General features: G+C 39.3%; 1 protein-coding gene across 1 annotated transcript in view; it reads left to right on the top strand.

Moving 5' to 3' along the window:
• Positions 1-23,313, top strand: part of TRDN (triadin) — a 252,640-nt gene that overhangs the window by 127,846 nt on the left and 101,481 nt on the right. The window contains exons 8-9 of the mRNA XM_044291164.1: positions 518-571; positions 15,316-15,372. Coding sequence (XP_044147099.1) covers positions 518-571; positions 15,316-15,372 — 111 coding nt within the window. The remainder of the gene's footprint in view (positions 1-517; positions 572-15,315; positions 15,373-23,313) is intronic.

Here is a 23,313-nt window from a genome sequence, read left to right as displayed (position 1 = left end):
TGCGCACGATGTATGCCGCTCCAGGACATATGGCCCGCTCACGGACTGTATGTCTCGGAGGGCATACGGTCGTGTACATAAGCCCTTAATCTGTAAAATGGTGACTACCATTTTGAGCAATTCATTCAGGGCAATTCACACACCTGCTGCACTCACTAAAATTAGAATCTTTTCGGCAATTTGTAACAAATGTGATTCATTCCACCCAAAACTGGTTGCAATAAATACTATAGCTCATATTTCCTAATGTATCTGAGCAAAAAATATGTTGCATCTGGGGTTTATAGATAGATTTTTGGATCACGCAAATTAGTAAGTCTGGGCCTATGTGTAAAGAAAACCAAATCATTGAATTTTACAGAAATATAGCACTATTTATGTATAATATGAATTAGCAGGTAATTCTGGCTCATCTCTTCATTCTGCATGGCAAGGTGATGACAATTTTTTTTCATGACTATGGTCCATTATTCAGCACATTGTCTTACTAGAGTAAATTTCTTTATTTTTTTTTCAGTTGTTCATATAGACAGAGAAGAAAAACATGACAAAGACAAACCAATACCAAGAGGTAAGAAAATCCAAGAACATAGCTAATTATTTATTTAGTAATATTTTCTTTAACCACTTCTCATCCGCCCATAGGATATAAATGTCCTATGGGTGGATGTTTATCTCTGAATGGACGATCTGGAACATCCATTCAGAGATAGCAGCTGCACGATTTTCAGAGCAGGGGTTCCACTGTCAGTGACAGCAGGGCAACCCAGAGAGAAGGCAGGAACCGTTCCCAGCTGTCCCTGCCTTCTAGATTGCTGTATACACAGCACACAACAAGCACTGTGTAAAAAAGACTTGAAAAAAGTTTCATATGTAATAAAAACTGTGTCAAAAAAGCCATTTTTGTCACCTTACATCACAAAAAGTGCAAGTCCAAGCAATTAAAAAGGCATATGTCCGACAAAATGGTACCAATAAAACTGTAACCTCATCCCGCAAAAAATGAGCCCCATCATAAGAAAATCACCAAAAAAAACAAAAAACGATAGCTCTCAGAACATGGAGACTATAGCTCTCGGAACATGGAACAGGTGAACAACTTAAAAAATATATATAAAAACAGTGCCAAAAAAAGCCATTTTTTGTCACCTTACATCACAAAAAATGCAACACCAAGTAATCAAAAAGGTGTATGCACCCCATGCAGTACCAATCAAACCAGAACCTCATCCTGCAAAAAATGAGACCCTAACTAAGACAATCGGTCAAAAAATAAAATAAAAACGATGACGCTCTGACAATGGAAACACTAAAATATTTTTTTTTGTTTTGTTTTTTATAACTGTTATTATTGTGTTAAAGTGAAATAAATAAAAATAAAAAACAGGCAAATTAGGTATCACCACATCTGTAACAACCAGCTCTATAAAAATATCACATGACCTAACCCCTCAGGTGATCACCATAAATGTTTTTTTATATAAACAGTGCCAAAAAAGCAATTTTTTGTCACCTAACATCACAAAGTGCAACACGAAGCGATCAAAAAGGCATATGCCCCCCAAAATAGTACCACTCACACCGTCAACTCATCCTGCAAAAAATGAGACTCTAACTAAGACAATTGGTCAAAAAATTAAAAAGCTATGGCTCTCAGACTATGGAGACACTAAAACATAATTTTTTGGGTTTTGAAAATGCTATTATTATAACTTAAATAAATAAGAAAAAAGTATACATATTAAGTATTTCCACGTCCGTAACAATCTTCTCGATAAAAATGTCACATTACCTAACCCCTCAGGTGAATGCTGTAAAAATAAATACATAAAAACTGTACTAAAACAACCAATTTTTTTGGTCACCTTGCTCCATACAGTGTAATAATGAATGATGAAAAAAATCATATGTACCCAAAAATGGTACCAATAAAAATGTCAACTGTTCCTGCAAAAAACAAGCCTCTGCACAAGACGATTGGCAGAAAAATAAAAAATAAATGTTTCAATAAATGGAGACACAATTTTTTTTGTTGCAAAAATGCTTTATTATGTAAAACTGAAACAAATAAAGAAAGTTAAAAAATTTGAAATCATTGCGTTCATAAGAACCTGCTCTATAAAAATAGAATAGATCTACCCTGTCAGATGAATGTTGTAAAAAAACAAAAAAAAACTGTGACATTTTTTGGTTACCTTGCCTCACAAAAACATAATATAGAGCAATTAAAAATCATATGTACCCCAAAATAGTACCAATATAACTGGCACCTTATTCCCTAGTGCAACAGGGGGGCTTCAAATGGGACATGGCATCTAAAAACCAGTTCAGCAAAATCTGCCTTCCAAAAACCATACGGCTCTCCTTTTCTTCTGCGCCCTGCCATGTGCCCTTATATCAGTTTACGACCATATGTGGGGTGTTTCTGTAAACCGCAGAATCAGGGTAATAAATATTGAGTTTATTTTGGCTGTTACCCTCGATGTGTTAAATAAAAAAAAATTATTAAAATGGAAAATCTGCCCAAAAAGTAAGATTTAGAAACGTCATCTCCATTTTCCTTTAATTCTTGTGGAACACCTAAAGGGTTAACAAAGTTAGTAAAATCAGTTTTGAATAACTTGAAGGGTGTGGTTTCTACAATGGAGTCATTTATAAGGGGTTTCCACTATGTAAGCCCCACAAAGTGACTTCAAAGTGACTTTGAACTGGTCCTTAAATAGTGTGTTTTTGAAATTTTGAAAGAATTGCTTCTAAAATTCGAAGCCTTCTAACGTCCTAAAAAAAAAAATGACATTTACAAAATGATGCCAACATAAAGTAGACATATGGGGAATGTTAGGTAATAAATATTTTATGAGGTATCACTTTGAAAGGTGAAATATATCGAATCAAATTTACCACTGTCAAGAAGTACAATGTGTCATGAGAAAACAGTCTAAGAATGGCTTGGATAAGTAAAAGCGTACCAAAGTTATTACCACATAAAGTGACAGATGTCCGATTTGCAAAATTAGGCTCTGTCAGGAAGGGGCTAAATGGCCCGGATGTGTAGTGGTTAATGTGTTAAGAAATGCATGCAGTGTTAAGCATGTCAATGGATGTGTATATATCAGTGAATGATTTCTCAAGTGAAGCTGCCTCTGCTATTTCCACTACTTTAGAGCATTGCATTATGTGTGGTTCCCTAATATAATGCTATTATCTGAATCAGTTCCTGATGAATCAGAATAATTCAAAAAAAATTAACCTGCAGAGCTCTAAGGAGATCAGCTCTTTTTCTGCATTTCTACTCAGCCCTGTAGAATAAATGAAGCAGTCTTTTTTAAACAAAATAGATTAAAGCAGCTGTACACTTTGGTTCCTCAATGAGGAGCAGATCACAGGTTGTCCTGCTGTGACCCCTCATCAAGAAGCTGTAATCTGTGAAGAATCCAGCAGTACATGTTCTATTTCCCTGAATGAATCAGTTTCCATTAAAATCAATTTGATGTCTTATATTAAGGCAATTGTGGCAATTTCGGTGTCATGACCGGCATGCCGATCACATACGTGACACAAAGGGAGGGAGAAGGGAAGGCCCTGTCCAAGGGAGAGGGAAAGGTGTTGACCCCTAACTCACCTTGAGGCTGGCACCTGACTGCCCTGACGTCCCTAGACGGGTTCCTCACCTGTACGCCGATCACGTGCCTAAAACCCTGGCTTTCCCTAAGATGAGCCCTAGGTAGTGAATAGGGCGGTGGGAGCACTAGTCCGCACCACTAACACTAAAGGAAAACACCAAGGAGAGGACAGACAATACAGACAAAACATATAATCCCAGGTGGGCGACCACAGTGGACAACAAAAGCCCAACAGGGATCCGGAGGGTAACACTCTGGAACAACAACCAGGGATCACAGCTCCAGTGGGTCAGTATAGAAGTCCAGGCAGGAAGCTCTATATCTGGCAACCAGAGAAGTGGGAGAGGGGAATATAAGGAGGTTGGGAGTGACAGACAAGAAACAGCTGAGGAGAAGAAGCTACGGATCCCTGAGTGAGACAAAAAGGATTGCAAGGCAAACACAGAAAACTATCATTAAGAAACAGCGTGATTTTTAGACATAGAGCGCGCAGCCACCCGCTGCGACTTCCTGACCCCGGGTATAACGGAATCAGACGTGGCTCTTGACACCCTCGTGACATAAGGTCTCCAATTTCAATGCCCACTATTCGACTTTTGTTATTCACTAAAGAATCTTCTGGGACCTCAACCTTTCTAACCCTGAGAACAAACAATGTACCTTCTTAAACCATGCCCATCTCACACTCGAATGTAAAAGAATTTACATATAAATATGATTACAAGCTAGGCATGACTCTATTTAAAACTATGCTACTATTGCCACAGACATACCTTGCGGCAAATGTGTATTCTCACCTTAAGGCCTCCTGCACACTAACGCGTGCGCCCAGTGGCCGTGCTGCAGCCCGCAAATTGCGGGCCGCAATGCACCAACACCGACCGCTGTGCAGGGGGACTTTAACGGGTCCACGATCCGCCCGTTCCGCAAAAAGATAGGACATGTTTTATCTTTTTGCAGAACGGAAGTACGGGATGAAACCCCACGAAAGCACTCGGTAGTGCTCCGTGCTTCCGTTTCGCACCATTCCGCATCTCCGGATTTGCGGACCTATTGAAGTGAATGGTGAATTGGTCCACTGCTCTGCATCCGTGATGCGGAATGCCAAAGGAACGGCACCTGTGTATTGCGGATCTGCAAATGCGGTCTGCAATATGGCAACGGGCAGCACACATTTGTGTGCAGGAGGCCTAACACTATCAGACGAAGAGGTGCTTTTATCTAAAACCTACCAATTATCTCCCATCTAAGAACAACCTCCTCACTCTCTTATTGGTGGCATCAAAACACTTGATTCCCCTACATTGGCTTCAGATGTTGCCCCCTTTGGTCCAGGAATGGATCAATAAAGTTAGACAAATTTGCCACATGGAGGAGATCTCTAGCTGGGAAACCCATATACAACATTCCTGCAACTCTGGTTTCCCTAGCCTACTTGGCTAAATTTAAATTCCACTCACTTCTGTTTTCTGCCATGTGAATGGCATCACCTACTAAGATTCTTTGAATCCATTCATAGCTGTACAACTTTTGGCACTTCTACTATACTCATATATTATGATACATCTTTTATGGCGCCATGCATTGTGAAATATACACATGTCACTTCCTGTTCTGCATTTTCATTTTGGTAACATTGTAAAAAAAGAGAAACATGGATTTCACATCCACATGCTATGTATTGCTCCATTATTGCTTCTCAGCAGAATTTACATAGCTTCTCAGTGTAATTAATAGTATACAGCTCCATTATCTACATACTGTACATAAGAAATGTGTATACGCTTTGACCCAAATGCATAAGCCCTCTCACCATGTCAAGGTTGCCTCTTTCAAGTGGGTGCCTACTCAAAAAAATTATTTTTATCTGGTATATGGAAATGTGAATTTAGATGTTTTGTCTTATAACATACTCATATATTGAGCTGAACTGTCAACTGTATGTCAAAGTGTTTAATTAACCTCTTTCAAACCGCCGCACGACTTTCTACATTGCAGTGGTAGGCTTGTATCTGTAACCTGGCGTATATTCTCGTCGGGTTACAGAAAGAACTAGTGGCGCCATCTAGTGGTGAAGATCGTTATGGCTGTGCTCTTAATATACACCAGCGGCCTTACTGAGGATCCCAGGAACCAATGAAAGCGGTTCCCAAGCTTTTCATCTCTCTAACAGCCTGTTAGAGAGATGAAAAGTTTAAAAAGTGTATAAAAGTCAGCAGGATCCCTGTCTCTGCAGAGTTAGATTTGGTGCTTGGAGAGAGAGACCCTGCTGAGCTACAAAGTTACCTCAGGACATAGCTGAACAGTCATTTAACCCCTTCCTGCTCTGACAGTAAAAAAGTTATTAGTTCTTTATATAGTTAGTATAGGCGGTTTTTTGTGTGCGAGCGTAAAATATACAAAAGGCACACACATTTTTTGTGCACGACAGGTATTTGTTTGGTATAGCTACTGTATTTTCTAACCGTCTATACGTTTTTTGTGTATACACATGCGTCTTTTCTTATTAAAATAAAGTATACACAGATTTCTTTTCAGAGCATAATTTATCTGACTATATTTCCTCTTTAGAATAGAAAAAGGGCAAAGGTTTTATTACTTTTACTAATAATTATTATAGTGGCGTAGTGTGTTTGATACATATAGATAGATGTTCTTTTTCATAAAAGAACTTATACATATATTTGAACACATATTTATTTGACTACATTTTTGGTCATTCATATAAAATAAAATAGCATGCGGATATTTAAGCACTGAGCAGGAGTATGCTTTTGTTTGTTGGAAAGTTGTGTGGAAGAGTCTGGTTCTGAATATGAACCAATTGAAGGCAGTGACACATTAACTGCAAGCTCTGGTGGCTCCGATTGTGACACCCACATGCCACAAAAAATTCAGAGAAGGCAGCAAAGTTCAGTTGCCAGTGAAGAGGAATGTTTGGCGAGTACCAGCACCGATACGCCAAGGCCATCTACAAGCCACGTGGCACAAAGTGCAAGTCACATCAGTGACGAAAAGAGTGGTGATCTGTGTGTGAAACTACAAGTGTTGAGGTCCATAGTCAGTCTCAAACACAATCTGCCTAGTCTGACCCAAATCTTGTATAGTCTTCCTCAAATAATACTCCAAACATTCCACCATTTTTGAGCACAGGCTGGCATTAATGTGCAAACTTAAATTTTTAGAGGAAATTGTGCATCAGACAAATCTATATGTCTTGCAACATTTGGCAGAAAATCCTAATTTATCATATGGAAAAACAGATGTTGGAAGCCAACTAATGTGGCAGAAATTTTAAAATTTATTGCTCTAACATTCAACATGGGAATCGCCACAAAAGCTGAGCTGAAATCCTACTGGTCCACAAATTCCATACATATGCCAATTTTAAAATCTGTGATGGCCAGGTCATGTTTCCAAATTTTTACATTTCAATGATAATTCACAGTAACAATCCAGCTGGGTAAGACCAATTTTACAAACTGAGGCCCATTGAATCATACTTTAATGGGAAATTTATAGAAATGTATACCCCCAAGAAAAATGTTGCGGTTGATGAATCACTGATCCATTTTACTGGCCAACTCTCGTTCAAACGGTACAACCAAAGTAAACGTTCTAGATATGGTGTCAAGATAAGTGTATAAGTTGTGCAAAGATGGTACCGGCAACACTTATTCATTTAGGGCATTTAAAGGAAAGGACAGCCAGTTGGATCCCCCTGATTGCCCATCTTATATGGGCACAAATGGTAAAATTGTCTTAGATCAAATAAATCCACTGCTAAGACAAGGGTATTATCAGTATGTGGACAACTACTATACAAGTATTCCACTGTTCAGACACTTGTATGAGAGGGGTACCGTGTCCTGTGTGACAATTAGAAAAAAACAAGAGGGGCTTCCCACAGTCACTTGTCAATAAAAATCTAAAGAGAGCAGAATCAATGTCTCTGTCCAGCTCAGAAATGCTAGCTGTAAAATACAGAGATAAGAAAAATGTTTTCTTACTCAACACAGTCCATGACAATTCCATAGTCTTCAAAGACAAGCACATATTGAAAAGCTGCTTTGTGACATTGAATATATTAAGAACATGGAGGAAGTACAGGGTGGGCCATTTATATGGATACACCTTAATAAAATGGGAATGGTTGGTGATATTAACTTCCTGTTTGTAGCACATTAGTATATGTAAGGGGGGAAACTTTTTAAGATGGGCGGTGACCATGGTGGCCATTTTGAATCCAACTTTTGTTTTTTCAATAGGAAGAGGGTCATGTGACACATCAAATTCATTGCGAATTTCACAAGAAAAACAATGGTGTGCTTGGTTGTAACGTAACTTTATTCTTTCATGAGTTATTTACAATTTTCTGACCACTTATAAAATGTGTTCAATGTGCTGCCCATTGTGTTGGATTGTCAATGCAACCCTCTTCTCCCACTCTTCACACACTGATAGCAACACCGCAGGATAAATGCTAGCACAGGCTTCCAGTATCCGTAGTTTCAGGTGCTGCACATCTCGTATCTTCACAGCATAGACAATTGCCTTCAGATGACCCCAAAGATAAAAGTCTAAGGGGGTCAGATCGGGAGACCTTGGGGACCATTCAACTGGCCCACGATGACCAATCCACTTTCCAGGAAACTGTTCATCTAGGAATGCTCGGACCTGACACCCATAATGTGGTGGTGCAATTGTCTATGCTGTTAAAATACGAGATGTGCAGCACCTGAAACTATGGATACTGGAAGCCTGTGCTAGCATTTCTCCTGCGGTGTTACTATCAGTGTGTGAAGAGTGGGAGAAGAGGGTTGCATTGACAATCCAACACAATGGCCAGCACATTGAACACATTTTATTATAAATGGTCAGAAACTTGTTAACAACTCATGAAAGAATAAAGTTACGTTAAAACCAAGCACACCATTGTTTTTCTCGTGAAATTCCCAATAAGTTTGATGTTTCACATGACCCTCTTCCTATTGAAAAAACAAAAGATGGATTCAAAATAGCCAACTTCAAAATAGCTGCCATGGTCACCACCCATCTTGAAAAGTTTCCCCCCTCACATATACTAATGTGCCACAAACAGGAAGTTAATATCACCAACCATTCCTATTTTATTAATGTGTATCCATATAAATGGCCCACCCTGTAGAACTCAACGACCAAATGATAAAACCAGACCTGGCACTTCAGAAATCCAAGCACTGGTACAAAAAGGTTTCTCTGTATCTGCTGTAGTTAGCAGTATGCAATTCATATGTAGTGTATAAATGATCTGGAAATCAGGGTTATTTCCTTAATTTTCAAGAGGAAGTTAAAATATCACTACTATGCCCAACAGGTGATATTCCTGTAAGTTCTGGGTCCAAGTCTGTCAGTAGACTTAGTGAAAGCATTCCTCTGACATCATTCCCCATACCGGAAGCACAACTACCACACAGAAGAGGTGCAGGGCTTATGCAAAGTATGACATTTGAAGCGACACCAGATATTATTGTTCCTAGTGTCCATGAAACGCTGGTCTCTGTATAAATAATAAACAGATAAACTATGATATATATATATATATATATATATATATATATATATATATATATAGCAGAAAAAGAGATTTGGCGGCACCAGTCTGTTGGCTCAGGTGCTATGTCCAAAGGAATGAGCTTTCACCTTCTTATATATGTAGAGAATCGGACAGCACTCCAAGACTTGAAAAAAGTAGAAATCTTTATTCACCCATGTGAAAAATAATTGCAATGTTTCAGCTCACAATCGAGCCTTTCTCAAGCAATGAAACACAAGACTGTGCATGTCTTATACAGCTTTTTCAAAAATCAGACAACCAATGAAATTTTACAAATCAAGACATGTGACTATTAAACATGTGAGAGTAGTTCACCTCATTAGATCATGTGAACAATTACTTATGCAAAGTACCATACTGCTGGATACACAGGGATGTGTCCATTAGTGTTGCATCCAGACTTGTAACATTTGAATAATGTATATAACAAAGTGCATATGTGCATAGATAAAGTGCATAAAGATACAAAAAAATCAATCATATATTGATGTTTAAAATCATACACCACGGAGGCTGAGGGAAAACAGTGAAGGTTTGATCATGTTCGACAAAACCGCATGTTCATGTGAATACTGGCCAAAAGCAGCACTGTTGACTAATACTGTCAATACCACAGAATGTCAAAGACAGACCTCCGCCTACACTGTGCGCTCGCAACTGCGCTCCAATACATCGTCGGCAACCAGATTTCATAATATTGCCATGTAGGAGCTACTGCATGCGCACAATGTGACATTATTAAAGGCATCGTCTTTGTAGTAAAGCGCTTGACACTGTATATACTTAACTGTCAGGACCGATCAGAGAGGGATCCATCCTCCCGGGTAGATCAACCCCTCCAAAGTTATGGTCAGGTAAGGGGGACACCACATGCAAATGTAGTGCACCCCAAACCGTCTCATTGTAACGGTCCATAGACAGTGTAATGGGGATCTCCCATATAAATCACTTAATAGCAGAAATTGATTTTGACACAACGTGGATACAGTAACAGAGGAAAATCTATCCAGTTAAATTTATACACATAGAACATCGCGAGCTGTCACATGTGTCCAGACTTCTATGTTCACTGTTTCCGCATCAGTCTGCATGGTGTCTAAAAAACAATAAGAGAAAATTACTCATATGCTTGTGAATCTTATCTAAATTCCATCTTCACAACAGGGATCATGTCAGAAAGCATAAAGAGTGGGGTATCAGGCAAACAGTCATCTAGAAACATCCAGGATTGTATTCCACATTTAACCCTTTAGGTTTTAGGCTATCTAAAGTGTAGATCCACCACATTTCTTTATTTTTCAATATTTTTAATCGGTTGCCCCCTCTCCTAGGGGGGGGGGGGGTACATGGTCTACAATCCAGCATATTAATTCACGTTCTGAATGTTTCTGCTCAGAAAAATGCTTCGGTACTGGTAAATCATGTCGTTTTTGGCGAATTGAAAATCTATGGTTATTTAACCTGGTTTTCAAATCAGTGGAGGTTTCTCCCACATATAAAATTTTACATGGGCAGGTTAACACATAGATTACAAAATTAGAATTACACGTCAAATGAAAATTAATAGGATAATTTTTACCAGTGGCAGGGTGTGTAAAGCTGCGTCCCTTGCCTATGTATTTGCAATTTACGCAGCTTAAACATGGGAAGCTGCCCAATCCATATTTTGACAATTTCATTTGACGTGTTCGCTGCCTTGAACCACAATCTGCTCTCACCAATTGATCTTTCAGACTGCTAGCTCTCCGGTATGAGAACAGGGGAGGCAGTCTGAATTCTTGAATATCACTGAAGGTATTGCCCAGTATACTCCAATGTTTTTTAATAATCTTGCTGATAGCTGCACTTTCCTCCGTATGTGTGGAGATAAAAGGAATCCGACGTTGGGGATTTTCTTTATCTTTCCTCACTAAGGTCAACTCTCTGTCCATCTCCAAAGCCTTATGTTTGTGTGTATGTAGCAACATTGGCGGATAGCCCCTGTCTTCAAACTTCCTTGACATATCCTCAAGGGCCTCCGTCAAATTGCTATCCTCTGACGTTATCCTACGTACCCGCAAAAATTGCGAGTACAGTAAATGCCTAACCATATTTTTCGGATGATTGCTATCATACCTTAATATGGTATTCTTGTCCGTAGGTTTAGTGTATAATTTAGTAAGGAACTTTTCCCCAGACCAGACAACCGTGGTATCAAGGAACTGTACCTCAGTGTGTGAAAAAATCAATGTGAATTGAAGATCACTATTAATGCTGTTTAAATACATATGGAAGTCAATTAATTCCTTCTCCGTGCCAGTCCAAATGAGGAAGACGTCATCGATATAACGCCACCACCGCAGAACGTGTCTGAAGTGGTGTGAAACATAGATGACGTCTTCCTCAAATTTTCGCATAAAAATATTCGCAAACGTTGGGGCCACATTCGACCCCATCGCTACTCCCCTTAATTGCTTATAAAAGGAATCTTGAAACAGAAAATAGTTCCAATGTAGAACAATACGCAAAAGAGATAAAATGAAATGTATGGCTGATTCAGTCATTGAGGAGAGTACTAACATACATTCAACAGCCGTTATGCCCAACGTGTGGTCAATTGAGGTGTAGAGAGAGACTACATCGAAAGATGCAAGAATATATGTCTGCTCTCTATCCACCTCAATTGCATTGAGTTTACACAAAAAATCGGTCGTGTCTTGAATGTATGAGACCGCCCCTGTCGCAAAATTGCGAAGTATCTTGTCCAGAAAAATGGCGATGTTGCTGAATATTGACTCAGAGCCAGATACTATCGGCCGGCCAAGGTCCACAAATCTCTGGTTGATCCCCCTGGCCGGCCGATAGTATCTGGCTCTGAGTCAATATTCAGCAACATCGCCATTTTTCTGGACAAGATACTTCGCAATTTTGCGACAGGGGCGGTCTCATACATTCAAGACACGACCGATTTTTTGTGTAAACTCAATGCAATTGAGGTGGATAGAGAGCAGACATATATTCTTGCATCTTTCGATGTAGTCTCTCTCTACACCTCAATTGACCACACGTTGGGCATAACGGCTGTTGAATGTATGTTAGTACTCTCCTCAATGACTGAATCAGCCATACATTTCATTTTATCTCTTTTGCGTATTGTTCTACATTGGAACTATTTTCTGTTTCAAGATTCCTTTTATAAGCAATTAAGGGGAGTAGCGATGGGGTCGAATGTGGCCCCAACGTTTGCGAATATTTTTATGCGAAAATTTGAGGAAGACGTCATCTATGTTTCACACCACTTCAGACACGTTCTGCGGTGGTGGCGTTATATCGATGACGTCTTCCTCATTTGGACTGGCACGGAGAAGGAATTAATTGACTTCCATATGTATTTAAACAGCATTAATAGTGATCTTCAATTCACATTGATTTTTTCACACACTGAGGTACAGTTCCTTGATACCACGGTTGTCTGGTCTGGGGAAAAGTTCCTTACTAAATTATACACTAAACCTACGGACAAGAATACCATATTAAGGTATGATAGCAATCATCCGAAAAATATGGTTAGGCATTTACCGTACTCGCAATTTTTGCGGGTACGTAGGATAACGTCAGAGGATAGCAATTTGACGGAGGCCCTTGAGGATATGTCAAGGAAGTTTGAAGACAGGGGCTATCCGCCAATGTTGCTACATACACACAAACATAAGGCTTTGGAGATGGACAGAGAGTTGACCTTAGTGAGGAAAGATAAAGAAAATCCCCAACGTCGGATTCCTTTTATCTCCACACATACGGAGGAAAGTGCAGCTATCAGCAAGATTATTAAAAAACATTGGAGTATACTGGGCAATACCTTCAGTGATATTCAAGAATTCAGACTGCCTCCCCTGTTCTCATACCGGAGAGCTAGCAGTCTGAAAGATCAATTGGTGAGAGCAGATTGTGGTTCAAGGCAGCGAACACGTCAAATGAAATTGTCAAAATATGGATTGGGCAGCTTCCCATGTTTAAGCTGCGTAAATTGCAAATACATAGGCAAGGGACGCAGCTTTACACACCCTGCCACTGGTAAAAATTATCCTATTAATTTTCATTTGACGTGTAATTCTAATTTTGTAATCTATGTGTTAACCTGCCCATGTAAAATTTTATATGTGGGAGAAACCTCCACTGATTTGAAAACCAGGTTAAATAACCATAGATTTTCAATTCGCCAAAAACGACATGATTTACCAGTACCGAAGCATTTTTCTGAGCAGAAACATTCAGAACGTGAATTAATATGCTGGATTGTAGACCATGTACCCCCCCCCCCCTAGGAGAGGGGGCAACCGATTAAAAATATTGAAAAATAAAGAAATGTGGTGGATCTACACTTTAGATAGCCTAAAACCTAAAGGGTTAAATGTGGAATACAATCCTGGATGTTTCTAGATGACTGTTTGCCTGATACCCCACTCTTTATGCTTTCTGACATGATCCCTGTTGTGAAGATGGAATTTAGATAAGATTCACAAGCATATGAGTAATTTTCTCTTATTGTTTTTTAGACACCATGCAGACTGATGCGGAAACAGTGAACATAGAAGTCTGGACACATGTGACAGCTCGCGATGTTCTATGTGTATAAATTTAACTGGATAGATTTTCCTCTGTTACTGTATCCACGTTGTGTCAAAATCAATTTCTGCTATTAAGTGATTTATATGGGAGATCCCCATTACACTGTCTATGGACCGTTACAATGAGACGGTTTGGGGTGCACTACATTTGCATGTGGTGTCCCCCTTACCTGACCATAACTTTGGAGGGGTTGATCTACCCGGGAGGATGGATCCCTCTCTGATCGGTCCTGACAGTTAAGTATATACAGTGTCAAGCGCTTTACTACAAAGACGATGCCTTTAATAATGTCACATTGTGCGCATGCAGTAGCTCCTACATGGCAATATTATGAAATCTGGTTGCCGACGATGTATTGGAGCGCAGTTGCGAGCGCACAGTGTAGGCGGAGGTCTGTCTTTGACATTCTGTGGTATTGACAGTATTAGTCAACAGTGCTGCTTTTGGCCAGTATTCACATGAACATGCGGTTTTGTCGAACATGATCAAACCTTCACTGTTTTCCCTCAGCCTCCGTGGTGTATGATTTTAAACATCAATATATGATTGATTTTTTTGTATCTTTATGCACTTTATCTATGCACATATGCACTTTGTTATATACATTATTCAAATGTTACAAGTCTGGATGCAACACTAATGGACACATCCCTGTGTATCCAGCAGTATGGTACTTTGCATAAGTAATTGTTCACATGATCTAATGAGGTGAACTACTCTCACATGTTTAATAGTCACATGTCTTGATTTGTAAAATTTCATTGGTTGTCTGATTTTTGAAAAAGCTGTATAAGACATGCACAGTCTTGTGTTTCATTGCTTGAGAAAGGCTCGATTGTGAGCTGAAACGTTGCAATTATTTTTCACATGGGTGAATAAAGATTTCTACTTTTTTCAAGTCTTGGAGTGCTGTCCGATTCTCTACATATATATATATATATATATATATATATATATATATATATATAAAAATAAAAATATATTTCTAGATAATGGAAAATTATCCATTATCCATTCACCACTCCTGACGTGCCTGTATATAGTGCATTATCCACATACTAACAATTCTGGAGCATCTATTCTATGTTGTGCCATTCCTTATTTATTTGCACTATAAGTTATGATAGAATTGCTATTAGACTTTAGTAAGGGTACAGAGGGGAGGTAACCAGTTGGGGGTGTGTACCTGCATCTACCCAATCAGTGCTGCCATTTTCAGACTGTCCAGGTACACACGCCCAGCTGGTTACCTCCCCGCTGTACCCTTACTGAAGGCTAATAGCAATTAATTCATAACTTATAGTGCAAATAATAAGGGAATGACACATCATAGAGTCATAAGAATAGATGCTCCAGAATTGTAAGTACGTGGGGAATGCATGAGCTATAGGCATGTCAGGGATGGTGACAGATCCTCTTTAATGCATGACACACATGTGTAAGCAGTGATCATTGTAAATCTAAATTTTTATGTTGCATTTTTTCCAGTTATCCAAAAAGACAGGCCAGTAAAAGAAGAAAAAGTTGAAAAGAAAAAACACAAAGGTATGTATATAAATATAACATTTTGCAAATGTCAATGAAAAGGGTCTTTTCCTGCCTGCCTTTTGGCTTGATCCATATGTAAATATCACACCAAGCAGTGTCTCACAGGAGTAGCTATAGAGAGGAATTTCCTGGTTTCATAATGTCAGCTCTACATAACTAGTGCCAAGAAAATTAATTTTCCTTTGAAATTGACCGTTGAATAAAATGTCAGTCTTGGATATTCTGAAGTGACTGCTATATCATTTGTATAATTTATATGTGTTTAGCACCATGGCAGACAGATAGGATCTGCAGCTACCTCAACATTTTAAAAAGTATTGACATCTGCACTGATTATATACAGTAAGATGAAGTCATCAGTGACAAAGGGTGAATTGGACCAAATTGTGGTGCTTAGGTGACTGAATGAGATAATCTCCAAAGTGCTATGTCATGCAGGGTGTTCCCCTAATTCCTATCAAAAGTGGTCCAACTACAACTGGTAAATCAAGGCATATTGATGCATGTTAGGAATGAAGGCTAGCCTGTCTAATCTTTTCCCACAGAAGATTTATTGTAGCACAAATTACTGAATAAGTTATTGCTGGCTATCATAGAAAGGTAGAACATACATCACAGCTTGCCATATTTGCGGTTGTGTAGCAACACAATGATCAAAGTGACCATACTAACGTATGTTCACTGTGTACAATGGGCATATGAGAAGATGTGGGTCTGAACTCGACCATGGAGTAATGGAAAATGGTGATCTGGCCTGATAAATCACATTTTATTTTACATAATGTGGCTGGTTGGTTGCTGGATGCACTATGGGAAGAAAGCAAGCTGACAAGGGCAGTGTATTTCCTTCTTAGATTTTTTTTCTCGGAAATCTTGTTCCCTGGTATTTTGTGGATGTTACTTTGACTTAAGCCATCTAACTAAACATTATTGCAGATAGGTTGCCAAAACAATGTCTACTCTCCACCTCTGAGATCACTTAGTGTACTGCAGCTATTGTCTGATGTTTTCCTGTTCCTCCTGTATGTTTACTATCAAAGGCATAACTTGAAGCTTCTGGACTCTAATAGAAAATTTGTACAGAGGCTCTATATTGACAAAAGTATTCGGAAAGTAACATACAGGGAGTGCAGAATTATTAGGCAAATGAGTATTTTGACCACATCATTCTCTTTATGCATGTTGTCTTACTCCAAGCTGTATAGGCTCGAAAGCCTACTACCAATTAAGCATATTAGGTGATGTGCATCTCTGTAATGAGAATGGGTGTGGTCTAATGACATCAACACCCTATATCAGGTGTGCATAATTATTAGGCAACTTCCTTTCCTTTGGCAAAATGGGTCAAAAGAAGGACTTGACAGGCTCAGAAAAGTCAAAAATAGTGAGATATCTTACAGAGGGATGCAGCACTCTTAAAATTGCAAAGCTTCTGAAGCGTGATCATCGAACAATCAAGCGTTTCATTCAAAATAGTCAACAGGGTCGCAAGAAGCGTGTGGAAAAACCAAGGTGCAAAATAACTGCCCATGAACTGAGAAAAGTCAAGCGTGCAGCTGCCAAGATGCCACTTGCCACCAGTTTGGCCATATTTCAGAGCTGCAACATCACTGGAGTGCCCAAAAGCACAAGGTGTGCAATACTCAGAGACATGGCCAAGGTAAGAAAGGCTGAAAGACGACCACCACTGAACAAGACACACAAGCTGAAACGTCAAGACTGGGCCAAGAAATATCTCAAGACTGATTTTTCTAAGGTTTTATGGACTGATGAAATGAGAGTGAGTCTTGATGGGCCAGATGGATGGGCCCGTGGCTGGATTGGTAAATGGCAGAGAGCTCCAGTCCGACTCAGACGCCAGCAAGGTGGAGGTGGAGTACTGGTTTGGGCTGGTATCATCAAAGATGAGCTTGTGGGGCCTTTTCGGGTTGAGGATGGAGTCAAGCTCAAATCCCAGTCCTACTGCCAGTTTCTGGAAGACACCTTCTTCAAGCAGTGGTACAGGAAGAAGTCTGCATCCTTCAAGAAAAACATGATTTTCATGCAGGACAATGCTCCATCACACGCGTCCAAGTACTCCACAGCGTGGCTAGCAAGAAAGGGTATAAAAGAAGAAAATCTAATGACATGGCCTCCTTGTTCACCTGATCTGAACCCCATTGAGAACCTGTGGTCCATCATCAAATGTGAGATTTACAAGGAGGGAAAACAGTACACCTCTCTGAACAGTGTCTGGGAGGCTGTGGTTGCTGCTGCACACAATGTTGATGGTGAACAGATCAAAACACTGACAGAATCCATGGATGGCAGGCTTTTGAGTGTCCTTGCAAAGAAAGGTGGCTATATTGGTCACTGATTTGTTTTTGTTTTGTTTTTGAATGTCAGAAATGTATATTTGTGAATGTTGAGATGTTATATTGGTTTCACTGGTAAAAATAAATAATTGAAATGGGTATATATTTGTTTTTTGTTAAGTTGCCTAATAATTATGCACAGTAATAGTCACCTGCACACACAGATATCCCCCTAAAATAGCTAAAACTAAAAACAAACTAAAAACTACTTCCAAAAATATTTAGCTTTGATATTAATGAGTTTTTTGGGTTCATTGAGAACATGGTTGTTGTTCAATAATAAAATTAATCCTCAAAAATACAACTTGCCTAATAATTCTGCACTCCCTGTATACGTCTTCAGAATCTTTTAAAACATCCCATTTTAAATTTATAAGCGGCTATAAATAATATAAGGTCATGCTGGAACAAAAAGTGGCTTTCCCCAAACTCTTTCCACAATGTTAGCATCCTACAATTGTCTAAAATGTCTTGGCATGTTGAAGCATTCTCCTAAAGGGATGAAGACATCCTCTGAAAAATAATTCCAGACCAATATTTCTCCTCCTCCAAACTTTACAGTTGGTACAATGCAGTTAGGCAGGTAACATTCTCTTGGCATTCAGCAAACCCAGACTTGTCCATCAGACTGCCAGATAGAGAAGCAGGACTCATCACTACACAGAACGCATTTCTACTACTCCAGAGTCCAGTGGCAGCCTTTTCAACACTACTGTACCTTGAGTTGCTGTCGTACCTAAATGCTTCAACTTGGTAATAATACCTCTCACAGTTGATTACTGGATAACTCGTAGGGAAGAGATTTCATTAACTGACTTGTTACGATGGTGACATCCTCTTACAGTGCCATGCTGGAATTCAGTGAGCTCTTTAGAACGACCCACTCTTTCAGAAACATTTGTGATGGCAATCTGCATGGCTAGATGCTGGATTTTATAAACCTGTGGCAATGGGACTGAATGAAAAACCTGAATTACATTATTAAGATGTGTATCCAAATACTTTTGTTCATATACTATATTTGGCAGATGTGTGAGTGTGATTAGTATATCTGCACCCCCTATAGTGTATCTAGTTAAGTCTACTTTCTCACTTGCGCTTTACCTTTCTGCTATTGAGATCCGTCATAGGATCTCAATAGAGTGGGGAAAACGTTTCTGCTTTGTCCCTATTCATTGTCAATTGGGAAAAAACTGATCTGAATGAAACGGAATGCTCCAGAATGCATTTTGTTCTGTTTGTTTGCGTCCCCATCGCTGACAGAATAACGCTGCACAATTGACACAATAGAAAACAGATCCATCCCCCATTGACTTTCAGTGGTGTTCATGATGTATCGTCTTGGCTGTGTTAAAAATAATACAACCAGATCCGTTCATAATGGATGTAGGTGGTTGTATTATCAGAATGGAAACATTTTTGCTGATCCATGACGGATCCAGCAAAAACACTGGTGTGAAGGTAGCCTAAATCTGATGTCTACTTTGCTCACACCATACCTAATTCTGAGATTTCTCTGCCCCATTATGCCTTTGGACAAATATATATGGTATGTGGTCTAAGCCAACAGCAGTACAACAGGACATCATGTGAAAGGAGGTAGCGTTATTTTGACAATTTTTTTTCAACAGCCCAATCATAAGCAGGCTTTTGTTATTTCCGATGGTAATGGCCTATAGTGTACAGAACACATAGGTAACTTGGTATGGCACACGACCCTAATAATTCTAACTCTGAAAATTTGCCAGGATGTCCATTTTTAGAGAATTGCTAATGTAATAAGTGTTTTGTAACTAGTTAGTAATTATTGATGCCTGTATACTTTAAAAAACATTAACCCCTTCACAACTGCAATACGTTTATATACGTGATATTTGCACATGCCCCGTGCAAATACAACGTCTAAAAACGTCAAACCAGCTCTTTATTCCAAGCACTGCAAAGCGCTTGTATTAAAGCTTCTGCCCCTGCACTGCTGCTGTCACGGACAGCACACAGTGCAGTAATGCCGGCAAAGGACCAATCAGAGTGACCCCTTGCCGGCAATCGATCCGATTGGTTAGTCTGTGCAGACTAACCAATCGGATTGCGGCAGTGAAAAAATGCCGGTTTCAGGCTCTGATCTGCGCTCTGCAGATCAGAGTCTGAAATCAGGTAGTGTCTCTGTGCCCCCCGATCTGTGCCCCTCTAAGCCCCCCTTGTGTCCGCCTGCCGCATGCAGCTCATCTCCTGCCTCCTGCCCTGATGCGGTCTGCCCTATGCATTCTCCCCGCCCCTTCTGCCCCAGCCTCCCTCAATGTTGGCGGCGGTACCCCCCATCCTTTTCCAGCGCTGCCCCCGGTCCCCCTGCTGTGTGTGATGGCGGTGGCTCCATTCCTGAGCAACCGCCATCAGCAGCGAGTGTCAGCTCTATGCTGACACTCTGCTGTAACCCCATAGATGCGGCACCCGATGGTTGCCATGGCAACCGGACACTTTGCAAAAGTGTCCGCTGTTGCCACCTACAGGGCATCTAATAGTATTATACTTTACAATGCAAGAGCATTGCAAAGTATAGTACAGCCATCAGCCCCACTGGATCTTCATGATCCAAGAGGGATTTGATAAAAAAGGATATGTAAATGAAAAAAAGAAATTGCCTTTTCCTATAAAAAAATGAAAAAATTAAATAAAATACACATATTAGGTGTCACCGCGTCCGTAACGACCATCTCTATAAATATATCCCATGATAGACCCCATCCGATAAACACCATGAAAAAAAAAAAACTGTGCTAAATAAGCTATTTTTGTCACCTTATATCACAAAAAGTGCAACAGCAAGCGATAAAAAAAGGCTTATGACCCCCAAAATAGTACCAATTAAACCGTCACCTCATCCCACAAAAAATGATACCCTATTTAAGACAATCATCCACAAAAATCAAAAAGCTATGGCTCTCAGACTATGGAGACACTAAAATATCATTTTTTGGTATTAAGAAATGCTATTATTGTGTAAAACTTAAATAAATAAGAAAAAGTATACATATTAGGTATTGCCATGTCCGTAACGATCTGCTCTATAAAACTATTACATGACCTAACTCCTCAGATGAATGCTGTAAAAATAAATAAATAAAAACTGTTCCATTTTTGGGTCACCTTGCCCCATAAAGTGTAATAATGAATGATCAAATAATCCTATGTACCCAAAAATGGTACCAATAAAAACCTCAACACTTTCTTCAAAAAACGAGCCCCTGCATAAGACGATCGGCATAAAAATTAAAAAACATATGGCGTCCAGAAAACCAATCCAGCAAAATCTGCCTTCCAAAAACTTTATGGCATTCCTTATGCGCCCTGCCGTGTGCCCGTACAGAAGTTTACGACCACATGTGGGGTGTTTCTGTAAACCGCGGAATCAGGGCAATAAATATTGAGTTTTGTTTGGCTGTTAACCCTCAATGTGTTAAAGAAAAAAAATTAATTTAAAAAAAGTGAAATTTAGAAATTTCATCTCCATTTTCCTTTAATTCTTGTGGAACACCTAATGGGTTAACAAAGTTTGTAAAATCAGTTTTGAGTAACTTGAGAGGTTTAGTTCTTACAATGGGGTCATTTATGCTTCTAAACTTCTAAGCCTTCTAACGTCCTAAAAAAAAAAAAAAAATGGCATTTCCAAAATGATGCCAACATAAAGTAGACATATGGGGAATGTTAAGTAACAAATATTTTATTAGGTATCACTTTCTGTTTTATAAGCAGAGAAATTGAAAATTGAGAATTTTTCTAAATTTCTGGTACATTTTGGATTTTTTCATAAATAAAGGTGAAATATATTGACTCAAATATATCACTATCATGAAGTGCAATGTGTCACGAGAAAACAATCTCAGAATGGCTTGGATAAGTAAAAGTGTTCCAAAGCTATTGCCACATAAAGTGACACATGTGAGATTTGTAAATTTTGACCTGGACACTAGGGCATCAATGACCCTTGGTCATGAAAGGGTTAAATACCAGTATGTAAAATGAATGGCCTCATGTGTAACCTGTACATGTTGCTGTAAATAAGGCCCCTGTAAAATGTCAAATTACATAATTTAACGTGGTCTAAAAAAAACAGGAAATGCTCAACCCCATCTGCAGTTGTGCATTTATAAGCGGGGAGCAAATCCTGCACATGCGATCCATTGCTAAAGGTGATCCCCAGCAAGAAATGCATACAATGGAGGATGCCCGCAGCGGACCACAAGTGCCACATAGACATCCTACACCAGATAGCAAAATGTGTGGATGTAATTGACTATATAAAATAAACATTTAGAAGATTAGGTGCACTACTGTGGTGGATGCAATCAACAATATCTGACTAAACCCTCACACTGATGTTAAAATAAGACTTTAGCAAATATATCCTTATATGAAGGACATACCAGAGCCCAAGCACCACGTCAAGGTATCTCAGGTGGCACGGGACCTAACGCTAATCTACCTGTGCCATATGGGCAGTATCAAGGGCCAATGGGCAAATTACAGAAGCGTAAGGTCCAACTCACACTAAACAGCTCCCAGTTGCCTCAAGTGTGAAACCACACATGCAATGGGAGGAGGGAGGAGGCTGTGAGTCCCACCCAGAGCTGACTGATAGGATGCAGGCCTCACAGGTACATCAAATGCTGCCTATAGATGAAAATCAGGCACATTCAAATTTGGAGTTTATACACCTCCAGACATACATATACAAATTACATAATATAACATGGTCTCAAAAAGCAGGAAATGCACAACCCCATATGCAGTTGTGCATTTATATCCGGGGGAGCAAATCCTGCACACATGTTCCCTAAAACGTCTAAATCACAATCCTCTAAATTCTTTTAAAATGTCATATGGTTTCCAAGGCATACCTTCACACAGCGCTCAAATAATGATTCTAAGAAGTATCCAAATAACAGTTTTACCAAGTGGTCAAATAATCAAATAAAAACCCAAATATGTGTGCCTTGGGTAAAGGGTTCCTCAGTGCATAAACATCTACAGACTATCCTTATGGGTCTTACCTCCAGTACTCACACTAGTCAACCCAATGAAGGGAATCCTTCTTGTTTATGCAGACACAATGGCTCAATCATAAGAACCACAATGACTTTTACTGTAATTTCCCCCATTCAAGTGGGGTGAGAACTGATCTGTAGAGAACCAATTTAAGATAAGACCCTGGATATGAACAGGACTACAAGTTGGTATTGGGTGCCATAAGCTCATTGGTAGGTACACCATTATTTGCTGCTGTGCTGTAACACAGGGATATAAAGCTGGTAAATGTATTTTTTCTGTAAGTTCTTAATTAGCAGATCTTTTAGTAGAGCACGCACATCCCTATGATTTCAAACGCTATATCAAATGATGTCAGTGGCAATTTTAGTGAGATCTCACTTTTTAGTGAGAATATGCATTTTTTTAATGATGTTTTGCCTTTTTGAAAATCTGCCTATGTACATTATGTTCAGTTGTGGTAGATGATAGTCTAATGACGACTAAAAGTCTAAAAGTACAGCTTTACTGCTTGTGTATTTAGTCATTCATGCCAGCTGTG

This window comes from Bufo gargarizans, chromosome 4 (genome assembly GCF_014858855.1).
Source record: "Bufo gargarizans isolate SCDJY-AF-19 chromosome 4, ASM1485885v1, whole genome shotgun sequence".
In the NCBI taxonomy this organism is placed as follows: domain Eukaryota; kingdom Metazoa; phylum Chordata; class Amphibia; order Anura; family Bufonidae; genus Bufo; species Bufo gargarizans.
The sequence above is the reverse complement of the archived record's forward strand: the minus strand, read 5'-3'. Positions and strand labels throughout refer to the sequence as shown.